We start from the raw sequence: 21,755 nt of genomic DNA, 5'->3' as shown, positions 1-21,755 counted from the left end.
GAGGAGTGAGCGTATTAAGAATTATGGTAACAACACAAATGGTGGTAATGGACGTTATAATAATCAAAATCAAATAGACCAGAGTTCCAATGAAGACTAAACCAGGGTTTTGCCAGGGACAGGTCAATTCCTGTGTCGAACAACAACAATACTACGTTCAACAACAGGGGGCGTACACAGAGGAGGAGGAGGGGGAACCAACGAAGGAGATGATTCCCCCTGAAATAAAGGGACCTAATGTTCTTACCAGTAAACAAGGTGACTTCAAGATCTATAATTATACAGTGCTAACAGTGGAACAAGCGTTGATTGACTTTTTTTCTAAAGGACTTTCATTTGTGCCTGATTACATTTTTTTTTTTTTTTTTTTTTTTTTTAATCTAGTTAACACTATCATAGACTTGAAGTTATATGTGCGTAAATTAAATCTGGCTTTTAGCTTGGGCAACACACCCACACTTCTAAATACCTATAAAATATCAAGTATTTTCAACCCTCCACTATATGGTGTTTTAAGTACTTTTTACAAGTTGTGTGAAATTGATTTAAGGTCAATGTTGAACTCCCATGTTCCTCCTAAAACAATGAAAGCTAACATTTCTAAGAATGAGTTGGCTTTCATATCCCTCCTTAATGAATGCAACATAAGAGTTATGATGCCAGATAAGGGAGGGGGCCTTATTTTCGTGGATGAATACCTGTATGATAGAAAGATGCTTGAACACTTACAATCTGACACATATTTGAAGTCTAGCCTTAATGAGGTACATTTAGCTTATAAGAAGATTAGGGGAGTACTGGAAGATCTGTTTCTTGAAGGGAGTATAGATTGTGACACCCTACATTATTTAACCATGCCAGCCCCCAGAATTCCCACTTTGTTTGGCACACCGAAAATTCATAAAGATTTGGTTAATCCCCCCCCTTCAGACCAGTTGTAGATGGAAGGGGTTCTATCACGTATGCTTGTGCCAAACTAGTTGATGGCATTCTCAAACCTCTATTAAAAAATGAGCCACAAATTTGTAAAGATTCCTGGGGCTTTTTGCAACATATTGATAAAATTGAATTTGATTAAGATCTCATTTTCCTTGTGGTAGACATTAAGGACTTGTACACAGTTATCCCTCATCAGTTGGGTATAGAGTGGACGAGAAATTTCATGTTGCGTAAAGAGGCATCTAATGATCAAATGTACCTAGTGGAAACACTTTAGATTTAGTACTATCAAATAACGTTTTGGTGTTCCAAGATCAGTTCTTTCTCCAAAAGATGGGTATTGCCATGGGGGTCTCCCTGTGGATGTAGTTTCGCAAACAGTGTACTTGCACACTGGGAACACCAGTGCTTATTCCAAAATTACATGTACCAACAAAATGTCACTTGGTACATCAGGTACCAAGATGACGTGTTTTTTTATGGAAAGGTTCATTAGATTTGATTCCTGAATTTAACAGCATTTCAAAAATGACAGATTTCCTACAATTTACCTATTCTATTGGGGTAGAGGAGATTTGTTTTAGGAATGTCCTTACTCAGTTTGACATCTAACAGCAAATTCAACTCATTCGAATTCCTATCTCCACTTCTCTAGTAGTCATCCTTTTCACCAAAAGAGAAGTGTGGTGAAAGGGCAATTTGTCAGAGTGGCAAGAATGGTGTCTGAAAAACAGGATTTTATTAGTGAATGTGAAAACCTAAGTTTAAAGTTTTCTATGAGAGGCTATCCGAATTCTCTAAAGAGGTAATGGACGAAGTTCAGGTTAAAAGAGAAGTAGGCCATTTCAGGCCCTTATTGGGAGGGGGGACAATGCATGCAGCACAAAAGATCAAAACAGGGGAACTACCATCCATTAATTTCCTCTTTACTTATTGCATTGGTTTCAACCTAATTAGGGGCATCCTCTCCAAAAATTGGAACATTATTTTGGAGGACCAGTCTTTGGCCAAAGTGATAGGACCTCATCCAACTTTTACACACAGGAGAGGGGTCAATTTAAAGAATCTCGTCGGAAAGACGGATGTTAAAAACCAGAATGATCAGTATGGGCATGTCCAAATGTGGGATATGCCCACAGTGTAAATATATTTTACCAGGTAATAAGGTGAACATCAATGGTAAAAATTATTCCATCAATGACTAAAGGTGTAGTGTATGTTGCTTTGTGCAGGAGATGTCCCTCGTTTTACATTGGTGAAACAGAGAGGTCATTAAAGAAAAGAGTTTATCAATACCTTTATTTTATAGGGAGAAGGGACACGACCAATGCGCCAAGCATATTTGTGAATATCCTGAGCACTCTTTTCTATTTTCTGTTTTACAGCAGGTAAAACACACCTCGGGGGGGGCCATGGCAACTGTGGCTTGAAGAACAGGAGGTCTTATGGCAAATTGGAACACTTGCCCATTTACCCCCAGGGTTGAATGAGTATGCATCTATTAAATGTATCCTCAAATTAAAAGCACTGAAGAGATGAGGTTGTTGTTATGCCTTTTCTTTGTGACAACATCTCCATGGTTTATGCATTAATTAAGAGTTAGACTCATGTAACAAACATTTGGTTTCTTTTAAATAGTGATAATGTTATTAACAAAAAACAGTTATTATTGCTGTTGTTATTATTTTTCATTATTGGTTTATTTTTATAGAGAATGTGTAGATACATTTATAAAGTCATTGGGTTTCCTTATACAGGATGTAGTACTACTCAATTGCACAGAACGTTCACATAACATATTTGTATGTATGCTGGAGGGTTGACAGTAGTTGTATTTGATTTTATTGTCCTGTTTTCATTAACTTTAATATCAATTTTTTAATAACATAAACATTTCACCATTACAGTTTTCTATTCATAAGAAATTTACGTAGAGAACATGGTTTAGTTAATGGTACTATTATATTTTTAAAATAATTATGTATGTGGTTAAAGGTATTAGTCCTTTAAATTATTGCGTTGTAGTAATGAAGCATTTAATCTAATTAATATTTCAATTGCTTTTAATTAGTTGCTTATGTATAAAAAGTGGTGCTGTGTGTTTTGTATTGTATACGTCTGAAGAAGGTGGAGGAATATCCTTAACCGAAAGCGCTAACATTAAACAGTCCGTGCTGTAGCTGCTTTGTCCGTTTTTGGTAATTTTGGTTATTAGGTGGCCACAAAAATCCAGTTATCTGCAACATGTTGACAAGCAAATGGGGGAGCCCAGATATATAGACTTGTTTGCCTGTTACATAAACAAGCAGGGGATACACACACTTACCCCCTCTGCAGACTAGCCATGACATTATGGAACACAGCCTTGAGCTACCAAGTGAATCTACAAGCTCAATTCCTGCCAGGAAATCTAAATACACTGGCAGATGGACTAAGCAGAAACCTCTGGGACCCACACGAGTGGAAACTGGAACTAAGGATTTTCAACATGTTGACAAGCAAATGGGGGAGCCCAGATATATAGACCTGTTTGCCTCCCCCCAGAACCATCAATTGGACAAATTTTGCACAAGGATTCCCCACAAACTAGCATGTAAAGTTTATGCTTTTCCCTCCTCTGCCTCTGCTCGCCAAGGTACTGCTAAAGATCAAACGGGACAAGCTAAGGACAATTTTAATTGCAACAGACTGGCCACAACAACACTGGTACCCCCTCCTGCACAGTGTCTCATGCTTGGCCCCATGGCACCTGCCTCAGACTCCCTTCCCTGTTGTCTCAGCAGGCGAACCAGATTCTGCACCCTCAGCTGAAAACCCTTAACCTAGCAGCCTGGCTAATTACCTAATTTCTCCTTTACTACCCCTCAGTAAATCAGTGTGATGGATATCATTTTAGAGGCTAGGAGGCCTAGTACTAGAAAATCTTATGCTGCAAAATGGAAAAGATTTTGTACCTGGAACCAATCTCAAGGGATGAGTGCAGCAGTGCCCAATTTACCTCTGTTTCTACAATATTTGACTGAGATGCTTCATAAGGGCTTGTCCTTTTCCTCCAAAATTCATGCCTCGGCCATTTCAGCTAATTATAGCACAGCTCCTCCCCTTTTCTCTCACCCACTGCTCAAGCAGTTCCTCAGAGGGGCCAAAAAATTTAAGGCCACCCAGGAGAGCTCCAACTCCAGCTTGGGACCTTAACTTGGTATTGGAGAAACTCATTCTTCCTCCTTCCGAGCCAGCTGCTACTGCAGATAAAATTCCTTTCCAGGAAAACCGCTTTCCTTTTAGCAATCATTTCTGCAAAAAGGGTATCTGAATTGCAGGCCCTTATGGCATTGGAGAATTTCATCATCTTTCATGCGGACATGGTGTCCCTCAGAACCAATCCCTCCATGCCCAAGGTGGTATCCAGTGTGGCTCTTAATCAGTCCATTCATTTGCCTCCCTTTTTTCCTAACCCACAGAACAAAGGGGAATGGATACTGCACTCCTTAATGTGCACAGGCAGCTTAGATTCTACTTGGACAGGACTAAACCTCAAAGGAAATCTGAACAACTGCTGGTGGCATTTGCTGCAGGGACAGAGGGGAAAGCTATTTCAAAGCAAACCATTTCAAAATGGATAGGCCACTGCATTCATTTCTGCTATAAGCACCATGGAAATCCTGTCTCACAGGGCATCAGACCCCATTCAACCAGGGCTGCATCTACCTCTACAGCCTTTCTCAGGGGCATCCCTACAAGGGGCATCCTAGAAGCTGCTACCTGTAGTTCTGTACATACTTTCACCAAGCATTATAATTTGCCAATTTTCTCTAAATCCAGAGCTGGCTTTGCCACTGCAGCATTGCAGGGCCTAAGAGCTGGTCATAATTCTATTAATTCCTCCTCCCATCCTTAGCTTTGGGAATCTACCCAAATGTAATGACTAACAGTGAAACACGAAGAACATAGTACAGTTGTGTACACTTACCATAAATGTAGATGTTCAAGTGTATTCATTGTTGCAGTCCTGGTTACCCTCCCTCCAGCCCCCTTTCTTCTTTTGGCTATACCTCTACTCTCACTCACTATGCTTAAAAAGCTTTTTGGTGCATTTGCTTTTTTGTTGGCGTTATATCCTTGTCTTATAGATTTAATGGCTTCCCATTAGGGGGCACCTGACATCTGGGGCAAGAAAAACTGATGTAATGGCGTCGGCTGCATGTTTTATACCCCTGACTACCTGACTTCATGGAAGAAGGGACCGCAACCGACGCAGGACCCTAGACTTTGTTAATCAGGCAGACGAAGGGCTACTTCAAGCAGATAACCCATGTGTAATGACTACAACAGTGTTGCAACAGTGAATACACTCTAACATCTACATTTATGGTAAGTGTACACAACTGTAATTTCAGCCTGGCTTTCAATGACCTCGGATACCTGGGTGTGGAGAATAATTACCAGAGGTTACCATATTCCCTTCAGTCTTTGCCCAAATTCCCAAAAGTGAATCCCAGATGTTCCACCCAGTCAGAGGGATCTAGCAGCACTAGAGATTCAAAAGCTGCTTCAAAAGAGTCATCCAAGTAGTTCCACCAGACCAAATAGGATCCGGGTTCTACTTCAGATTCTTTTTAGTGCCAAAAAAAACAGGGGACTGGAGGCCAGTCTTGGATCTCAGCCTGTTGAACAAATTTGTACAACAGTCAAAATTCCAGATGGTCATGGTTCAGTCAGTCCTTCCCTTTCTAGAGAAGGATGATTGGATGTGCTGTGTAGATCTTCAGGATGGGTATTACCACATAAAAATGGACAAATGCTCCAGAAGGTATCTCCGCTTCCGGCTAGGAGCAAGTAATTACCAATTTCGAGCACTGCCCTTTGGTGTCACCACAGCCCCAAGAGTGTTCCCCAAATGCATGGCAGTTGTAGCAGCTCATTTAAGACTACAGGGGCTCCGCATATTTCCTTATCTAGACGACTGGCTCCGCACCACCACCTCCAAGTATCTACTGCTTTACGCCATAGAATTTGCTGTACATCTTGCTAACATACTAGGCATTTCAGTCAACAAAGAAAAGTCTCAGTTAATTTCCACACAGGATCTGGAGTTCATTGGAGCAAGGTTAAATTACAGTATCTTGCATAGGCTCCCTTCATGTCCACAGACTGTTGAAACTCAAGACGCAACACCAGGTGATCCTTTCCCAAAACAGAGTTCCTGCTTGTCTGGTACTACAAGCTCTGGGATCCATGGCAGAGACAGTAACATTAGTTCCCCAAGCGAGGTATCACATGATGCTGCTTCAGTGCCTCTTGGCATCAGTGTTCAGTTCTAATGCACCCCATGTCCCATCCAGTCTTGATAACAAATTGCTGCAAGAAGGATCTATCTTGGTGGATGATGCCAGAAGAGCATCTATGGGGATCATTCCTTTCCCCCTCTCAACCCAAGGCTGCAGTGACCATGGATGCTTCCCAGATTGGGGGGGGGGGGTCATTTTCTGGGAAAGACGGTTCAAGGCACTTGGTCCTCACACGAGGCCAATTTGCACATCAACGTCCTAGAATTGAGGGCAGTGCTTTTAGCGTTGGGAGTATTCCAGGCTGCCCTTCCTTCGGGGACAATTGCAATCTAGTCAGGCAACCTGTCCGTAGTCTGGTATGTTAACAAACAGGGAGGGAACCAAGTCCTACCCTCTGTCAGGAAGCTCTAAGGATTTGGCAATAGGCAATCGCTTCCAACCACTTTCTGATAGCAGTGCATATCCCAGGGAACTCCAGTGTGATTGCAGATAAACTGATCAGATGTATCCTCTTGCCTCAAGTGGTCTCTCAATCCCAAAGTAGCAACTAAAATCATTCCTCAATGGCGTCTGCCTTGCTGTGACCTGTTCGCTTCTCCCATAAGCCACTAATGCAGTAGCTGCTTTGCCCTAATCCCCCCTGGGGGGGGGTCCCTGACGGAGCACTTCTTGATTGGCCCCTGGGACTTGTGTATGACTTTCCCCCAATTCCACTGATCCCCCAGTTTCTTGAGGAAAACCCAATGGTTGAGAAGCCAACTGATTCTCATTGCTCCTTACTGGCCCCGTCAAGTCTGGTTCCCTATTCTTTGGCCTCATCTGTTTCACTGCCCATGGGCTCTGGACCCAACTCCGGGCCTACTGTCTCATCAGCCTGGTGCATCCTAATATTGAAAATCTCAAGCTGACTGCTTGGTTTCTCCAGTTCCAGTGATGGCCAGGCTGAATAACTTGTAGTCTCCAGTTCAAATGATAGTTTTGGCTTCCCATAAACCATCCACCGGAAAGCTTTATCTAAGCAAATGGAAAAGATTTTCAGTTTGGGCGACTACAGATCATATAGACCCTTTCTCGGCATCTGTTAACAGGGTACTAGAATACTTGGCTACCTTGTTTGAAAAGAGCTTCTGTGTCTGCAGTTGAGGTTCATTTGGCTGCCATTTTAAATTTTCAAAACTGTTTGACCATTCCTTGATGTCTCATCGTCTGTGCAAAATTTTTCTTAAAGGCACCCTACATTTAAAACCCCCTTTCAAGGACCCTGAAGTGCCATGAGATTTGACCTTTATCTTACAATGTCTAGTTCGACAGCCCTTTGAGCCAGCAGCCACTTGTGACCTCAAGTTCTTATTTTGGAAGACTCTTCCCAGCAGCTGTCACGTCTGCTAAGAGAATTTCAGAGTTACAAGCTTTGTGTGAAACCTCATACATGCATTTTTCACAAAGAAACCGTATCCTTAAGAACCAATCCCTTCTTTCCTTCCCAAAGTGATATCCAAGTTTAATATCAAGCAGTCCATAGACTTGCCGGTTTTCTTCCCAAAATTTATGAACAAAGGAGAGTACTGTCTAGACTTGTTAGATGTCCGACAGTTACATTTTTACTTGGATAGAATGAAATCTTTTAGAAAATCAGACCAACTATTTATTTTTATCATTTTCAGAACCAAAACTGGGCAAGCCTTATATTAATGGTCACTTTGTCATAATGGCTAAGAGACTGTATTACCTTTTATATATGAACAAAGTAAACGTAAGTTGTCAACTACCGTTAGAGCTCTTTTACAAGATGTTTCCGCTTCAGCTGTCTTCCATTCCAGAGCTTTTATGGAAGACGTATGTGCAGCTGCAACTTGGGCTACTCCGTATACTTTTATCACTCATTATAGATTAGATATGGTCTCCAGGGGAAGAGCATCCTTTGATTCTCTGATGCTCAGGTATGTCCTTCCTTAGGGCCTCCCAAGATCTAAAGTAGCTAGGGACTCTCTCTCCCATTAGTCAAGAATGAATGAAGATTGACATCAGATAAAGAAGTTGTGTTCTTACAAAAATGTTCCATCTGTGTTCATATTCATTCATTCTTGACTTCCCACCCACCTGCCCCCTCCAAAAGACTCCTGGAGGTCTGGACCTAGTCCTGGGATGTCATAGGGTTATTCCTTAGGCAGGGCTTCTGTATTTTCTTACATACTAGGCCAACTCAATCTGAGTTAATGGGGAGAAGAGGCATGGTTGGTAGAGCCTTAGCTTGAGAGTTTATGGCTGGCACGAGCTATGTATAATGGCCGGGTCGGTTCCAAGAGGTTGGAACTGAACCCATCAGTCAAGAATGAATGAAGATCGACAACACAGATGGAACATTATGGTAAGAACATAACTTTTTTTTTTTTAATAAAAATAAAAAATAAATGAGGGCAGTTCTCCTAGAGTTGTAGGCCTTTCTGGATATTCTTTCTCGAGGGAGAATTTTCATTTAAACAGACATGTCAGTGGTGTGGTATATCTACATACGGGGGGGGGGGGATCTGCTCTTGCCCCTTGTGTCGAGAAGTGATGAATATGGCAGTGGGTGATCTCCAGTCACTTTGTTTTGGCAATGCACATTCCAGGGTAGTCCGTCTGAGCAGGTCTATTCTGTTGCCTCAAGTGGTCTTTAAATCCTTCAGTGGTGGAAGAGATTTTTCATCAGTGGGGCCAGCTGTGCTGTGACCTTTTAACCTCTGCTGACAGTTTCAGATGCAGTAGGTATTTTGCACTCCTCAGATGCAGTAGGTATTTTGCACTCCTCACCCCAGAGGGAGAGTTATTGAAAGATGTTGTGATCCATGGTTGGCTCCCCAGGTCTCCTTTGTACTTATCCTCTTACACCTCTCATCAAAGTTTTTACAGAAAGCACGTTAACAGAAGAGTAAGGTGATCCTCATTGCCCCATTCTGGCCTCATCAGATGTAGTTCCAATTTGTTTGGCATAGTTTGTTATACTCTCCTGTTCTCCAGATCTCCTGTCTTGCCCCTCTGGGCTATTTCACTCAGACATACAAGCCCTCAGTTTGACCACAAGGGTTCTCCACTTCCTGTAATGGCATTCTCCACTTCCTATAATGGCTGGACAGTCCAGACTTTCATCCCAGGTATTCTACATACTTGCATCTTCTCAGAAAGACTTCTCTAGGAAGCCGGACAGGAGCAAATGGAAACTATTCTTTATCTGGACAATGAGACCCCCCCCCCTCGAACCTTTTTCCGCACCCTTTTCTGCGGTTTTGGAATTTCGGGCCTCCACCTTTACTGTACAGTTGGAGTTCAGTTAGTTGCAGTATCCAATTTTCATGTAGGTCAAGCTGATTTTCCTTGGCCTCCCTTAATTTATGTAAATCTTCCTCAATGGTATGTTTTTTTTTCTCAGACGACCTATCAAGGTCCCCACTCCTCATTGGGACCTGACCATTCTTTTCCCAGGTTTAACTCAATTTCCCTTTGAACCTGCAGCAAAAACCAATTTCAAGTTTTTGTCCTGGAAAACTATATTTCTGGTGACTATTACATTCTCTAGATGAGTATTTGATAAGACCGTGCCTGAAATTCGATCACCTTGTATAATTTTTCAGAGGACAGTGTTTCTCTTTGCACCAACCCATCCATTCTTCTGAAAGAAGCTTCTGAATTTTCCCTAAAACAGTCCATTGGTTTACCAGTTTTCTTCCCTAAATTTTAGCTCCCCTTTAGCTCTAAGGACCTAAACCTTGTTACCACAATGAACAGAACATGATGGAGGGATAGAGTCCTGTCCCAGAGACTTCCCATACTCTGGAACAAACTACCTATCTGTATCAAACAAAGCTCCTCATTAGCACTCCTCAAGAAAAAAATCTTGATTGGATGGGAGATTGGAAATTCACCCCCCCGGGATCACTTCTGTGGCTCTGCTCAACAGTGGCACAGGAAAATAATTTTCTTGGGTGGCGAAAGCCAGGGTACCTTTTGGCTAGGCTTATATAGGCCCTAGGGCCAATAAGTAGTACCTACCTATGAACCTATTTTCCATTAAAAGGGAATGTATGCTTCATATTTTGGATGTACTCAGTAGAACAAAAACTTTTAGGAAACCGGACCAATTCTGTATTTCATTCTGGAAGGCTAAACTGGGAAATCTTAAAGGTTACATTAGCACAATGGCTTGCCACAATGGCTTGCCAAATGAATTTCTTATGCTTACAAACAGTCTTGACTTTACCAAGACCTCCTTGTGCTAATTCCACAAGGTGAGTCACCATTTCTTCTGCCTTTCTATCCAGAACATCTATAGATGGCATTTGTGCTGCTGCTACTTTATCCAGTGTTCATATCTTCATAACTCGTTTCCCTAGAAAGGATATCCAATTTGTGAGGGCAGCATTTGGTTTGCTGTACTCCAGAATATCCTTCCATGAGACTACCCTTGGTTTGTACTAGCTGGGGACTCTGTTCCAATGGTTGAACTTATGAAAAGACATCAGTCACAGTAGTTATGTACTTGCCATAACAGTGCATCTGCTTTGTCTGTTTTGTCCTTCGTCAAACTTCCCTCCCTACGTCCCCCTTTCCATTGACAGATGATATTCATATCTGTTCCTGGTATGACTTGGAGGTAGACCCTGCAGGCCTTTTACCTCTGTAAGTTCCAGATACTTCTGCTGTCATGCTTCTATTTGTGGTATCAAAGGGGCAAACTTGATCTGAGGTAATCTGGGGCTTAGGAGTGGATTATGGGTAAGGGTCAGCGCTTTAGCTATGGATCCAAAGACTGAAGTGGGGGACATTGAATTTGAGATTGGATCTGAAACTGAATGGTTGGTTGAAGGATGAAAATAGCCAACACAGATGCATTGTTATAGTAAGTACATGACTGTTGTCTTGTACACACATACTATTATGTTTATTCTCCAGTCTTGTGGGATACAGCTTTCTCTCCATACTGCTATGAGTACCCTATGCTGCCATTTCTCTCCAGTGTCACACAATATATTGATCATATCTGTTGTGATCTCATCTGGGCCTGCTTCTTTCCAATATTACTGTTTTTACTGTGGCAATGAAGTAAGTGCTGATTTGGAAGTATTAATGCATAGGCTTGACCGTTTAGTAAATGTCTAAACTCTATCTGGAATCCATGTGAGAGAATCCTTGGTTAGGAAGCCATATAATACAGTTGTTTGTAAACCAAGTAATTAATTTAGACTTATGTTGTGAGGCTTTAATACCAGACTTGCTCTCATTATAATGTAAAACTCCTAGAGCATTTGCCAAAAGTGTGAAAAGATAAGGTGAGAGAAGGCACCCTTGTGTGGTGCCCATGGCCATCTTATGGTCTTATTTTGGCAGTGATAAGACTCCATTTGTTTCCCCTCTAGCTGAAGGCTAAGTGTATAACTGACATTTCTTAATAAAGGACATAGGAAAGCCATATGCACTCAAGTTTGCAGAGAAAACCCCATTGCAGTGAGTGAAAGGTTTTTATGAAAATCCATCAGCAAAGATGATATGGTCGTATTAAATAAATACGATTTAGTATGCACCATCAGTTAGAGGTTCTTTGTGTGTGCCTAATATTAAGGGAATTAATTCTGACATCAAAACTTCTAACCTGCTGGTAAGCAACTTGGCAAAAATTCTAAGTTTAATAATAAAATTGGTCTGTACTTGGTAGCAACATTTTTGATCTTTTGTGGATTTGGAAAATAAGATTTTGACTTCAAGGAGTTCTTTAGGAAAAAAAATTCCCTTTGATTTTTGTCAAGGAAAACGGGTTGAGAAATGGAATCCAGTAGATGTTCATTGTGTTTCACTGTTGCGTCCTAACTTATGGGTTATCCGGCTCCCGGTATCCCTCGATCGGCCAGAATATCAAAAGTAAGTAAATATGACATTGGCTGTTGTCTGTTGTAAAGGACATCTTATACAAAGGGAGACGGCCGACATCACTTTCTCAGGCTTCCTTGCCACGGAGCCTGAAGCAGAAGCATTTCTTGCATGAGTGCCGGTCGGCAGTTTATCTTTTTCGATTCCGAAATCCACTACAGCTTAGTAACCCATTGGGTATCCTCTTTTGTTGCCTTAACGAATGTCAGAAAAGGTTAATAATGGTCTTACCTGTGGAAAGCAGATTCCCCATAGAGATTTTCATTCCCTTTGTATTTGTTTAGGCCTTGATCACGACATTCCTAATTGTGATCTTTGTGCCTCCTTTAATCCGCATACTATTCATCGTCGGGCTATGCTTTTAGCTAAACATTTTGGAGTTTGGCCTAAGTTTGTCTGTATGGCGTCCGCTGGTCTTCAGGCTTCAGATATCCCTAAAACATAAGGATAAGGACTGCGACAGGTTTCAGGTGGTCAAGTCCTCTGATGATGATAGGATGGTAGTCAGTCATGCGGTAGCCAGTGAGGCACCTTTGCAGCCCCTGCAGTCCACGGATTTTCAGCTGCAGGTCTCGGTTGAGACTATTTGAGTCCCCCAGGCCTCCGGCCTCCATTTTGCCTTCTGACCTTTCGCCTGTCACTTCAGCTGGATCCGGAGCTGCTAAGCTGACTCCGGTGTCCAAGGCCTCCATTCTTCGTTCAGACAGCAAACTCATACCGACCTCTTCTGCAACTTCGGTGGTTGCCAGGCCTCCCAAGTCTTTCAGACTTGCAGGTAACTCTTTCTTGTGAAAAAGCAGGCTCCAGTTTCTTCTTGTTCCCCTCAATCCCAAATGGTTTAAATGGATAATGACCTTTTGACTCTTATTAGAAATTCACAGCCTCCTCCTTCTAAAAGGGTTAGGGATGTTTCTCCTGAGGCTTTGTCTTTTTCTGGTTCTGATTCTTATAGCATTTCTGCTGATGAAGAGAACGTTTCTGAAGAGAACGTTTCTCAGGCTTTTTCTCCTTTTGAGGATTCAGATGCAGAGGAGTCTATCCTTTCTGCTTCTCCACCAGAGGATTTATCTTTTGGTAAAAGTCTTTCGGCTTTTCCCGGTTAGGGGTCGCCACAGCAGAACTCCAGTCTGCTAATGATTGGCAGTGGATTTTTATGGTTACGAGTTGCCAGCCTGACTCCCAACCTTCAAAGTAGGCGTGCCCATTCATGCACGCATCTACCTGCTTGTCTGTAACATAACTCTACCGCGGGGTGGACATGCAGACTCCACACACGAGGCGCTCCAGCCGAGAATCGAATAGGAGAACCTCTTGCTGTGAGGCGACAATGCTAATCGCTGCACCACCACGGCAGTACTCTTTTGGTGATGCTTTGAATACTCTCAGGGAGCATTTTAAATGGGAAGGTCAGGATTACTCGGGGAGCATTTTAAATGGGGAAAGTTAGGATTACCCCCAATCTAAGAAAAGGGTTAGGGAATTTTTTGGATTTGCATCAGCATAGGCCTCTGGCTATTCCCCCAGTGTTGGAAGTGGTTGATTAAGTTTTTCTGGAAAATTCCTCTACTCTAAATTCTGTTCCTCGTGCTCCCAGGAACCTGACTGGTACTATAGAGTCCCTGATTCTCATCCGTTTCTTTTCAGGAATCTGTTGGCTGATCCAGAGGATGTTATGTAGTCCTATCTCGCCTACAACCCGTGGGTTTGGAGCTGAATATCTGCTCCGACTCAGCCGATTTTTACTCGCTCAAAGTCTCTCATTGGCTGGGCTAAGAGGGAATCCCATGGTGCACTGCTCCATATCCCCAGATCTCGTTTTCCGCTTGTGTAGCTCGGACGTGGTCTTGCTTGGCTGTGACTAAGTACCCTCTTCTTTGCTATTTCTCTGAGAAAGTTGTTCAGACCTAAAAGCTATTTTAATAGCTATTCTTGTTGCTGATCGCTAAATTTATGTGTGTTTTCAGTGCTTGAGAGTGTTAGTTGTTTTGGTATCCCTAACTGTTCCAGTGGGCTAGGCCCATTTTAGTTAGAGGACCTAGTCCTCCCCTCTGTCGTTGGATAAACCTTTGGTCATTGTGTTTTTCCTGTGCAATACCCAGAAGAACCATTTCAGTTCGAGGTTCTTTGTGTGTGGCTAGTACTGTTTTTTTCCTGGTGTGTCTATCTTGTGTGGGAACCGTTTCAGTTAGAGGTTCAGTGTGCTTAGTACAGTGTTTTTTTCTGGTGTTCTAAATTGTGTGGTGTTTCCCACTCTTTGTAAGTTGCATCTAGGTGTTTAACGTTAATTACAACATGTCCAAAGATCAGAAGGAACATAAGCCTTCTGGCTTTAAGAAATGTTCCAAATGTGGATATAAAATGTCCATCACGGATGGACACTGTGTCTCTACTGCCTCGGAGCCATTCATTTACAGGAGTCATGTAGCTTTTGCCACACGTTCAGTCATAGGGTGCTCCAGGAGAGAAAAAACAAATTAATATTAAAGGGACTTTTGAAACCATCATTTGAGGAAGCTATAGATTCGGCTTCTAGTACTCTAAGTCTAAAGCTTCCAAGTCTAAGAAAAGGTCTCCGGCTCCATCTGCCATTTCGGAGCCTCCGGAGGAGATTACTGTTCTGGACTCGCTCCACTGTCCTCGGGGGCCGCAGGAGGTATCAGTGTTAACCAAATTGGCGTCTGCTCCAATTATTCTTGAGCCCATTCAGAGCCGGTCGCCCAGTGTCAGGCATGGTTCACCGGACAAGAGATCCCGATCTCCATCGCTCTCCTCCAAATCCTCCAGGCTTTCTGATTTAGATGGAGTAGTGCAGAGGCTCTTGCAGTCGCCTGTGTTGGCCAAATTGTTCTCGGCTCCAACCCACTCTGCTCCGGAGCCAGTTTCTATGACTGTTTCAATGATTCCTCCTCTGAGCACATCCTTGTCGTCGTAGCCGGTATGCTCCGCTCTGAGTGATGTTCCTGCGCTGGCTCCGATACCCCCTTTGGGTCTATCTGTGCCGACATCAGCTCTGACCATGTCGGTTCCGTCCACAGGGTTCGAGACTCTGGTCTCTTCGGTCAGGCCCAAGGGGGATACTTCAGGACAGCTGTTGGTTCAGTCTCTCCCACTCGGTGCTTCGGCTCGGGGGACCCAGGTCCCGGTCGTGGCCTCGGAGGCCAGTCGGTCCTCTGACTCAGGAGGACCTGCCTTCAAAGCCATGCGGAGCACGCTGGCAAGATAGTGAGCTACATCACCTGGGTCGGTCATTCCGTCCCCCACCACCCCGGTGAGAGCCTCTTGACACTCACCTATCCATGGACAGTATAGTTCCAGGCCCTAAGGATACCCCCACGAGTGGTCCCCAACTTTCTGAGGGTTTCCCAGAGTCCGTGCCTGAGGAGCCTCCTAGAAAGAAATTGTGCAAGAGGAAGCACATAGACTCCCAGTATGAGTCTCTCCCCTCCGATACTGACCTCAAGGCATCAGAGGGGTCCCCCAAGTCTTCCACTGATGTTTCCTTCTCCGATATCCTGGAGATACTGAAACAAAGAGGAGGCTGGCCTTCCAAAACTCCTTCCAAGGAGGAGTCAGTATTCCTTAAGGCTTTTGGCGCTCAACCTTCCGCTTCCTGGGTGTCTCCACCCTTCGAACTTCTTGACTTCATTTGTCAGTGTGTGGGTAAAACCATGATTCTGTGGAGCCCGTGCCCGGGCATCCCAACAAATTCCTGCCCGCACCCCAGGGAACAGAGTTTCTATCAAAAGGAGTCCTGGTAGATGCCATGGTAGTGGCGGCAGCCACCCAGAAAGAAGTTGCAGAGTCTTCCTCATCGGTCCATCCTCCTAACAAGGAGTCTAGGACCATGGACCGGTACGGGAAGCGTACCCTATCTTCAGCAACCTTCACTTTACGGTCGCTGAATTATTTATCTCGCTTCACTCTGCTTCAGAGAGATCTCCTCAAAGAACTGGGAGATACTCTTGCGGGTAACATACCTGAAGCGGTGGCTCAGACTGTTAACGCACAGGTTTCTACCCTCAACTCTGTCGCTAACTTGTCCATGTGGCTTATCTGTTATGCGGCTGAGGGAGCGAGTAGGGCGGCGAGCTCAGGGATCGCCCTTAGAAGGCAAGCCTGGCTGTGCCTGTGTCACTTCGTGGAGGCCTTAAAGTCTTCCTTTACTGACGCCCCATTTGACGGTTCCTCCTTGTTTGGGACCAAAGTGAAAGACACCCTCACCAGGTGCGAGCAAGAGGGAAAGACCCTGTCTGCCGTAGGGGTCCATTTTTCCCTTCCTTCTAGGCCTTATCACAAGGCCCAGCAGGGGAGGGGGGGAGTTGTGGTTCAAGAAATCAGAGTTTTTTTCCTGCTGCACATGGTGAACCCCCCCCCCCCCACAGAGGCAGGGGAGGGGGTTACTCAGGGAGACGTCGCCCAAGAGGCAGAGGGGGCCCCCGCAATTCTGGGAGACAGCGACTCCTTCCGTGGCTCTCCATGCTCTCACTCCTGAGGGTGTGCCCGACTGCGCTTATCCGGAGCCAGTCGGGGGTCGAATTTCCTTATACCCGGAAGCCTGGGAGAGCATCACCCAGGACCGATGGGTCCCAAGGATAGTTTCCGGAGGTTACCTCATCCCATTCTCTTCAGTATCCCCGCCAATAAGAAAAATCCCTGACGTTCCACCCAGTCAGTTATCAAGCAGCCTCAGAGGTGTCTCGGCTGCTAGAAAAAGGAGCCATCCAACCAGTCCCCTCAGACCAAATCGGATTAGGGACTTACTCCAAGGTTCCTTTTGGTGCTGAAAAGAACAGGGGACCTGAGACCCATACTAGATCTCAATCAACTCAATTACGTACACAAGTCCAAGTTCCGTATGGTCACTCTACAATGGATTCTCCCATTGTTAGGAGATGAAGTTTGGATGTACTTCATCGATCTCAAGGATGCTTATTACCATGTCAAAATGGGCAAAGCATCCAGGAGTCGGCTACGCTTCTGGCTGGGAGCCAGTCACTTCCAGTTTCAAGCCCTGCCCTTTGGTCTCACCACAGCACCCAGGGTGTTCACCAAATGTATGGCCGTGGTGACGGCTCACTTGAGATGTCACAGATTCCAGGTGTTTCCGTACCTGGACAACTGGCTCCTTACCGCCCCCACCAGGCATCATCTAGTTCAGACAAGGGACGCTACCATCAGGCTATGTCACCAATTGGGCATAACGAATAAACTGGGAAAAATCTGCCTTATTGCTATCATAGCATGTTACATTTATAGGAGCAGAGTTGGATACCATTCAAATGCGAGCATTCCTACCACAAGAAAGGATCACTGCATTGCAACGACAAGTTCATATACTGATGCCCCTGAGACAAGCGAAGGCAAGACTGGTTCTACAACTCCTAGGGACCATGGCGGCGACCATCATGTTAGCCCCTCTAGCGAGATTACACATGAGACTTCTTCAATGTCTCCTCTTTGTCCAGTGGTCTCTCCAATGACTCCCACTATCTCATCCCACCTTAATCACAGATGGGTGCAAGCAGGACCTCCTTTGGTGGCTGTGCACCAACAATTTGAATGGGGGAAAGCCCTTTGTTCCTCCCGTCCCAGTTGCCACGGTGACCACGGACGCCTCCCAGATGGGGGGGCATTATCTCGGCTAGGATAGGCCGAGGCACGTGGCAAGAACATTAGATACATTCGCATATAAATGTCCTAGAGATGAGAGCAGTGCTTCTTGCATTGCAGGCACTTCAGGAAGTTCTTCCTCTAGGGACTATTCCGATACACTCAGACAACGTCAGTAGTGTGGTATCTCAACAAGCAAGGGGGAACACGGTCTTACCCCTTATGCAGAGAGGCTATGAGAGTGTGGAATTGGGCAATAGCTTCCCAGCGGTTTCTGGTGGCAACATACATTCCGGGGAAGTCCAACATAATAACGGACAGGCTAAGCCTTAGGAGTGGTTCCTGAATCGCCTGGTTACAGAGCGAATCTTCAGCAGATGGGATCAGCCTTGCTGCGACCTTTTTGCCAGCCCTCTCAGTGCGAAATGCAGCAACTACTTCACGCTGATCCCCCCACAGGGGGAATCACCCAGGGGACACTCTGGTTCACGATTGGCCCCCCAGTCTGCTTTATGCTTTCCCTCAGTTTCCCCCTCTCTCAAGGGTGATTCAGAAAGCGCAATCCTTGGGAAGCAGAATGATTCTGATTGCCCCACATTGGCCTCGTCAAGTATGGTTCCCCTTTCTTCAACCATACGTTGTGGACACTCCTTGTATTCTGGACCCTCTACCAGATTTACTGACATGTTGGGACACTTCCACCCCTCTCTGAGGACACTCCGATTGACAGCCTGGCTACTCCACTTCCATCGCTAGTCAGATGTCATTTTTCACCGGAAGTGGTCCATATATTATCATCCTCCCATAAGCCATCCACTAGAAATATTTACTCTAGCAAATGGAAAAGGTTCTCCATCTGGGCTCATACTAGAGGTTATCGATCCTTACACAGCTCCGATAGATTCAGTTCTGGAATTCTTGTCAATGCTTTTCTATCAGGGATCCGCATCAGCCACCATCAATGTTCAGCTGGCAGCGATATCTAATTTCCACGTAGCGAATGAACCTAGTCTTATGGCACACAGACTATGCAAAGCATTCCTCAAAGGTACCCTGTTGCTTCGTCCCCCAGTGTCCGAACCAGTTATGCCCTGGGACCTGAATTTTGTTCTTCAAGCCCTTACTCTACCACCATTTGAACCTGCAGCTACCTGTGAATTAAAATTCTTATCATGGAAAACAGCATTCTTAATAGCAATCACTTCAGTATGGCGGGTCTCGGAAATTCAAGCCCTCTCCATCAACCCCCCATATTTAATCTTTCACAAAGATAAGGTCTCTATTAAACCAAACCCATCGTTCCTTCCTAAAGTGGCTTCCGTGTCTAACATGAATCGGTCCATTGAGCTGACAGTGTTCTTTCCCCACTTCTCTAACAAGGCAGAATTTAGATTTCACCAATTGGATGTACATAGACAGTTACGCTTCTATCTACACCGGACAAAAGATATCCGGAAGTCTGACCAACTGTCTCCTTTTCGGAAAACCAATTGGGTTCTCCGGTATCCAAGGTTACGCTGTCTAGATGGATAGCCAGTTGCATCTCTTTCATCTATCAGGCAGGAGATAAAAAATTTGCCATTTCCAGTCAAGGCACACAGTGTGGGCTGTTTCCACATCCACGTCCTATCAAGCTAGATTGTCAATGGATGATATATGTGCTGCAGCTACTTGGGCTTCTCCTCACACTTTTCTTTCTCATTACAAATTGGACGTGGTCTCCAGGGGCAGATCTTCCTTTGGTTCCACAGTTCTCAGGAGTATTTTCCTATGAGCCACCCAGGATGTAGGTGCTAGGGATGCTGTCCCACGGGTAAGAATGTAGGCGAGATAGGACTACATAACATCAAGAAGTTATGTACTCACCATAACGTTTGATGTATGTAGTCCATCTCGCCTCACATTCTTTCTTGCCCTCCCACCTTCCCCCTTCCTGGAGGATTTGGAGTATAGGATTTGGAGTATAGGTTGTCACCTGCTGAGTCCCTTTCATTAGTGATTGTTTATATGGATGTGAGGCATGTATGAAGTACATATGTTTCACAGCAAACTAGATCTGGGGATATGGAGCAGTGCACCATGGGATTCCCTCTTAGCCCAGCCAATGAGAGACTTTGAGCTAGTAAAAAATCGGCCGAGTCTGAGCAGATATTCTGCTCCGAACCCACGGGTAATAATGTGAGGCGAGATGGACTACATACATCGAACGTTATGGTGAGTACATAACTTCTTGTTATTTCCCAAGGCCCTAAAAGAGTTAAGGCCACTGTTACCAAAAATCCTGTTCTTTCTGACAGGGAATCTAGGAGCCTAGATAGGTGGGGTAAAAAAGTTTATACCTCTACCACTCTTGCTATTAGGTCTACTAATTATTTTTTTCATATGCTGAAGTACCAACAGCACACCTTGGAGGTTATTAACTCTAGGATAGCAAGTGTGCCTCTTTTGGCAGAGAGTAAGAATATGCAGGATTTGCTGAATTCTGCCAGTCTTGTCAATAAACATTCTTTACATTGTGGTTTTGACATTCTAGAAGCCTTCTGCAGGGCTACAGCTACTGGATCTGTTATTAGAAGGCATGCTTGGCTCTGGGAACAGCCTCTTCCAGAGCCTGTCAAGGCTAAGCTTGTAGATGTACCTTTGCATAAGGACAGTCTTTTTGGCAGCAAAGCAGAGGAAGTGCTTAAACGAAAACAGTCCTTGAAACAAGGAATCGGATGCAATAACCAGAGAATGCAAGAAAAAAAAAATAATCTGGTACCACACAGCAGTGAAAATCAATATGTCCTTGTAGTAAGGTATGCGCTTTCTCGGAATAACATCCGTTTCATCAGACCAACAAAGATCTGTATATTCTACCGATGCATTTTATCACATGGCTTTCAGCTATGATGCACATTTTATCTGATTTTTGATTTAGATGTTTTAGTGTTTAAAAATGTAACTGTTATTCTATCTTTGTTGGTCTGATGAAGCGGATGTTATTCCGAGAAAGGTCTAAGCGTTGGCAGGCATCGACTTCCAAGGTGGGAAGTTCTAAGCCTGCTTCTCAATCAAAACCCTCTCAATGACTTTTTCCAACTTCTGCCTGTTCTTCCCTTCCTGGAGAGTCCTTTTGGGGGAAAGTTGGCACTTTTTGCAAATGTCTGGGCCACTGTCACGGATGACAGATGGGTACTCAGAACTGTATCCCTAAGGCACAAGTTTTCTTTCCACAGCTTTCCAGTTCCTAAAGGATTCCCAGATGCTCCTCCAAACCAAAGGGCAGAAGTAGAAAAACAAATTTTCTCTGTTTCATCTAGGAACAATAGAATCCGTTCCTGCTCAGCAGGTAGGCCAGGATTTCTATTCCAGGCTTTTCCTAGTTCCAAAACTAGAAGGCACCTGGTGTCCTAGCCTAGATCTATCCCTTCTGAACTCTTTCTTGGTAATTCCAAAGTTCAAAATGCTCACTCTGCATTAGTTGCCGCCAATTTTAGAAAAGGATTCCTGGCTGGTAACTTTGGATCTCAAGGAAGCTTATCTGCACATCCCTATCATGGAAAGTTGCAGGCAGTACCGTCATTTCAGGGTGGGCAAGCAACATCATCAGTTCTCTGCCCTGCCCTTTGGCTTATCTACTGCTCCCAGAGTTTTCGCAAAGTGCCTGGCTCCAGTCATGGCTTTTTGCAGGCAGAAGAAAATACAGATTTATCCATACTTGGATGACTGTCAAATTCAAGCAAATCCTCAGGATCAGCTGTTAGAGGATCTAGAATTTGTAAAGACTCTTCTCTCTTACCTGGGTTACACTCAATGAGGAAAACTCAAAAATGTGCCATCCAAGGAGATAACATTCTTGGGAGCGAGTCTGAACACAGCCGCCCATATGATGCATCTCACCCAGGAGAAGCGGACAACTCTTTTAGTTTACTTTAAAGACTTGGCAAGCCTGTCCCAGCTCCCTGCAAGGAAATACCTGCAAGCGCTGGGATACATGGCCTCTGGCATTCTCATGATTCCATATGGGGGAAGACT

The 21,755-nt window shown here is 44.3% G+C and overlaps 1 protein-coding gene across 1 annotated transcript in view; it reads left to right on the top strand.

The window, feature by feature from the left end:
- The window catches only part of FBXO25 (F-box protein 25), an 813,655-nt gene that overhangs the window by 227,956 nt on the left and 563,944 nt on the right, over positions 1-21,755 (top strand). Inside the window, exon 4 of the mRNA XM_044086761.1 lies at positions 385-764. Coding sequence (XP_043942696.1) covers positions 385-764 — 380 coding nt within the window. The remainder of the gene's footprint in view (positions 1-384; positions 765-21,755) is intronic.

The sequence above is a fragment of the Protopterus annectens genome, chromosome 1.part1 (genome assembly GCF_019279795.1).
Source record: "Protopterus annectens isolate FY-2018-M chromosome 1.part1, PAN1.0, whole genome shotgun sequence".
NCBI classification, from domain to species: domain Eukaryota; kingdom Metazoa; phylum Chordata; order Ceratodontiformes; family Protopteridae; genus Protopterus; species Protopterus annectens.
This window is presented reverse-complemented; position numbering and strand designations above follow the sequence as displayed.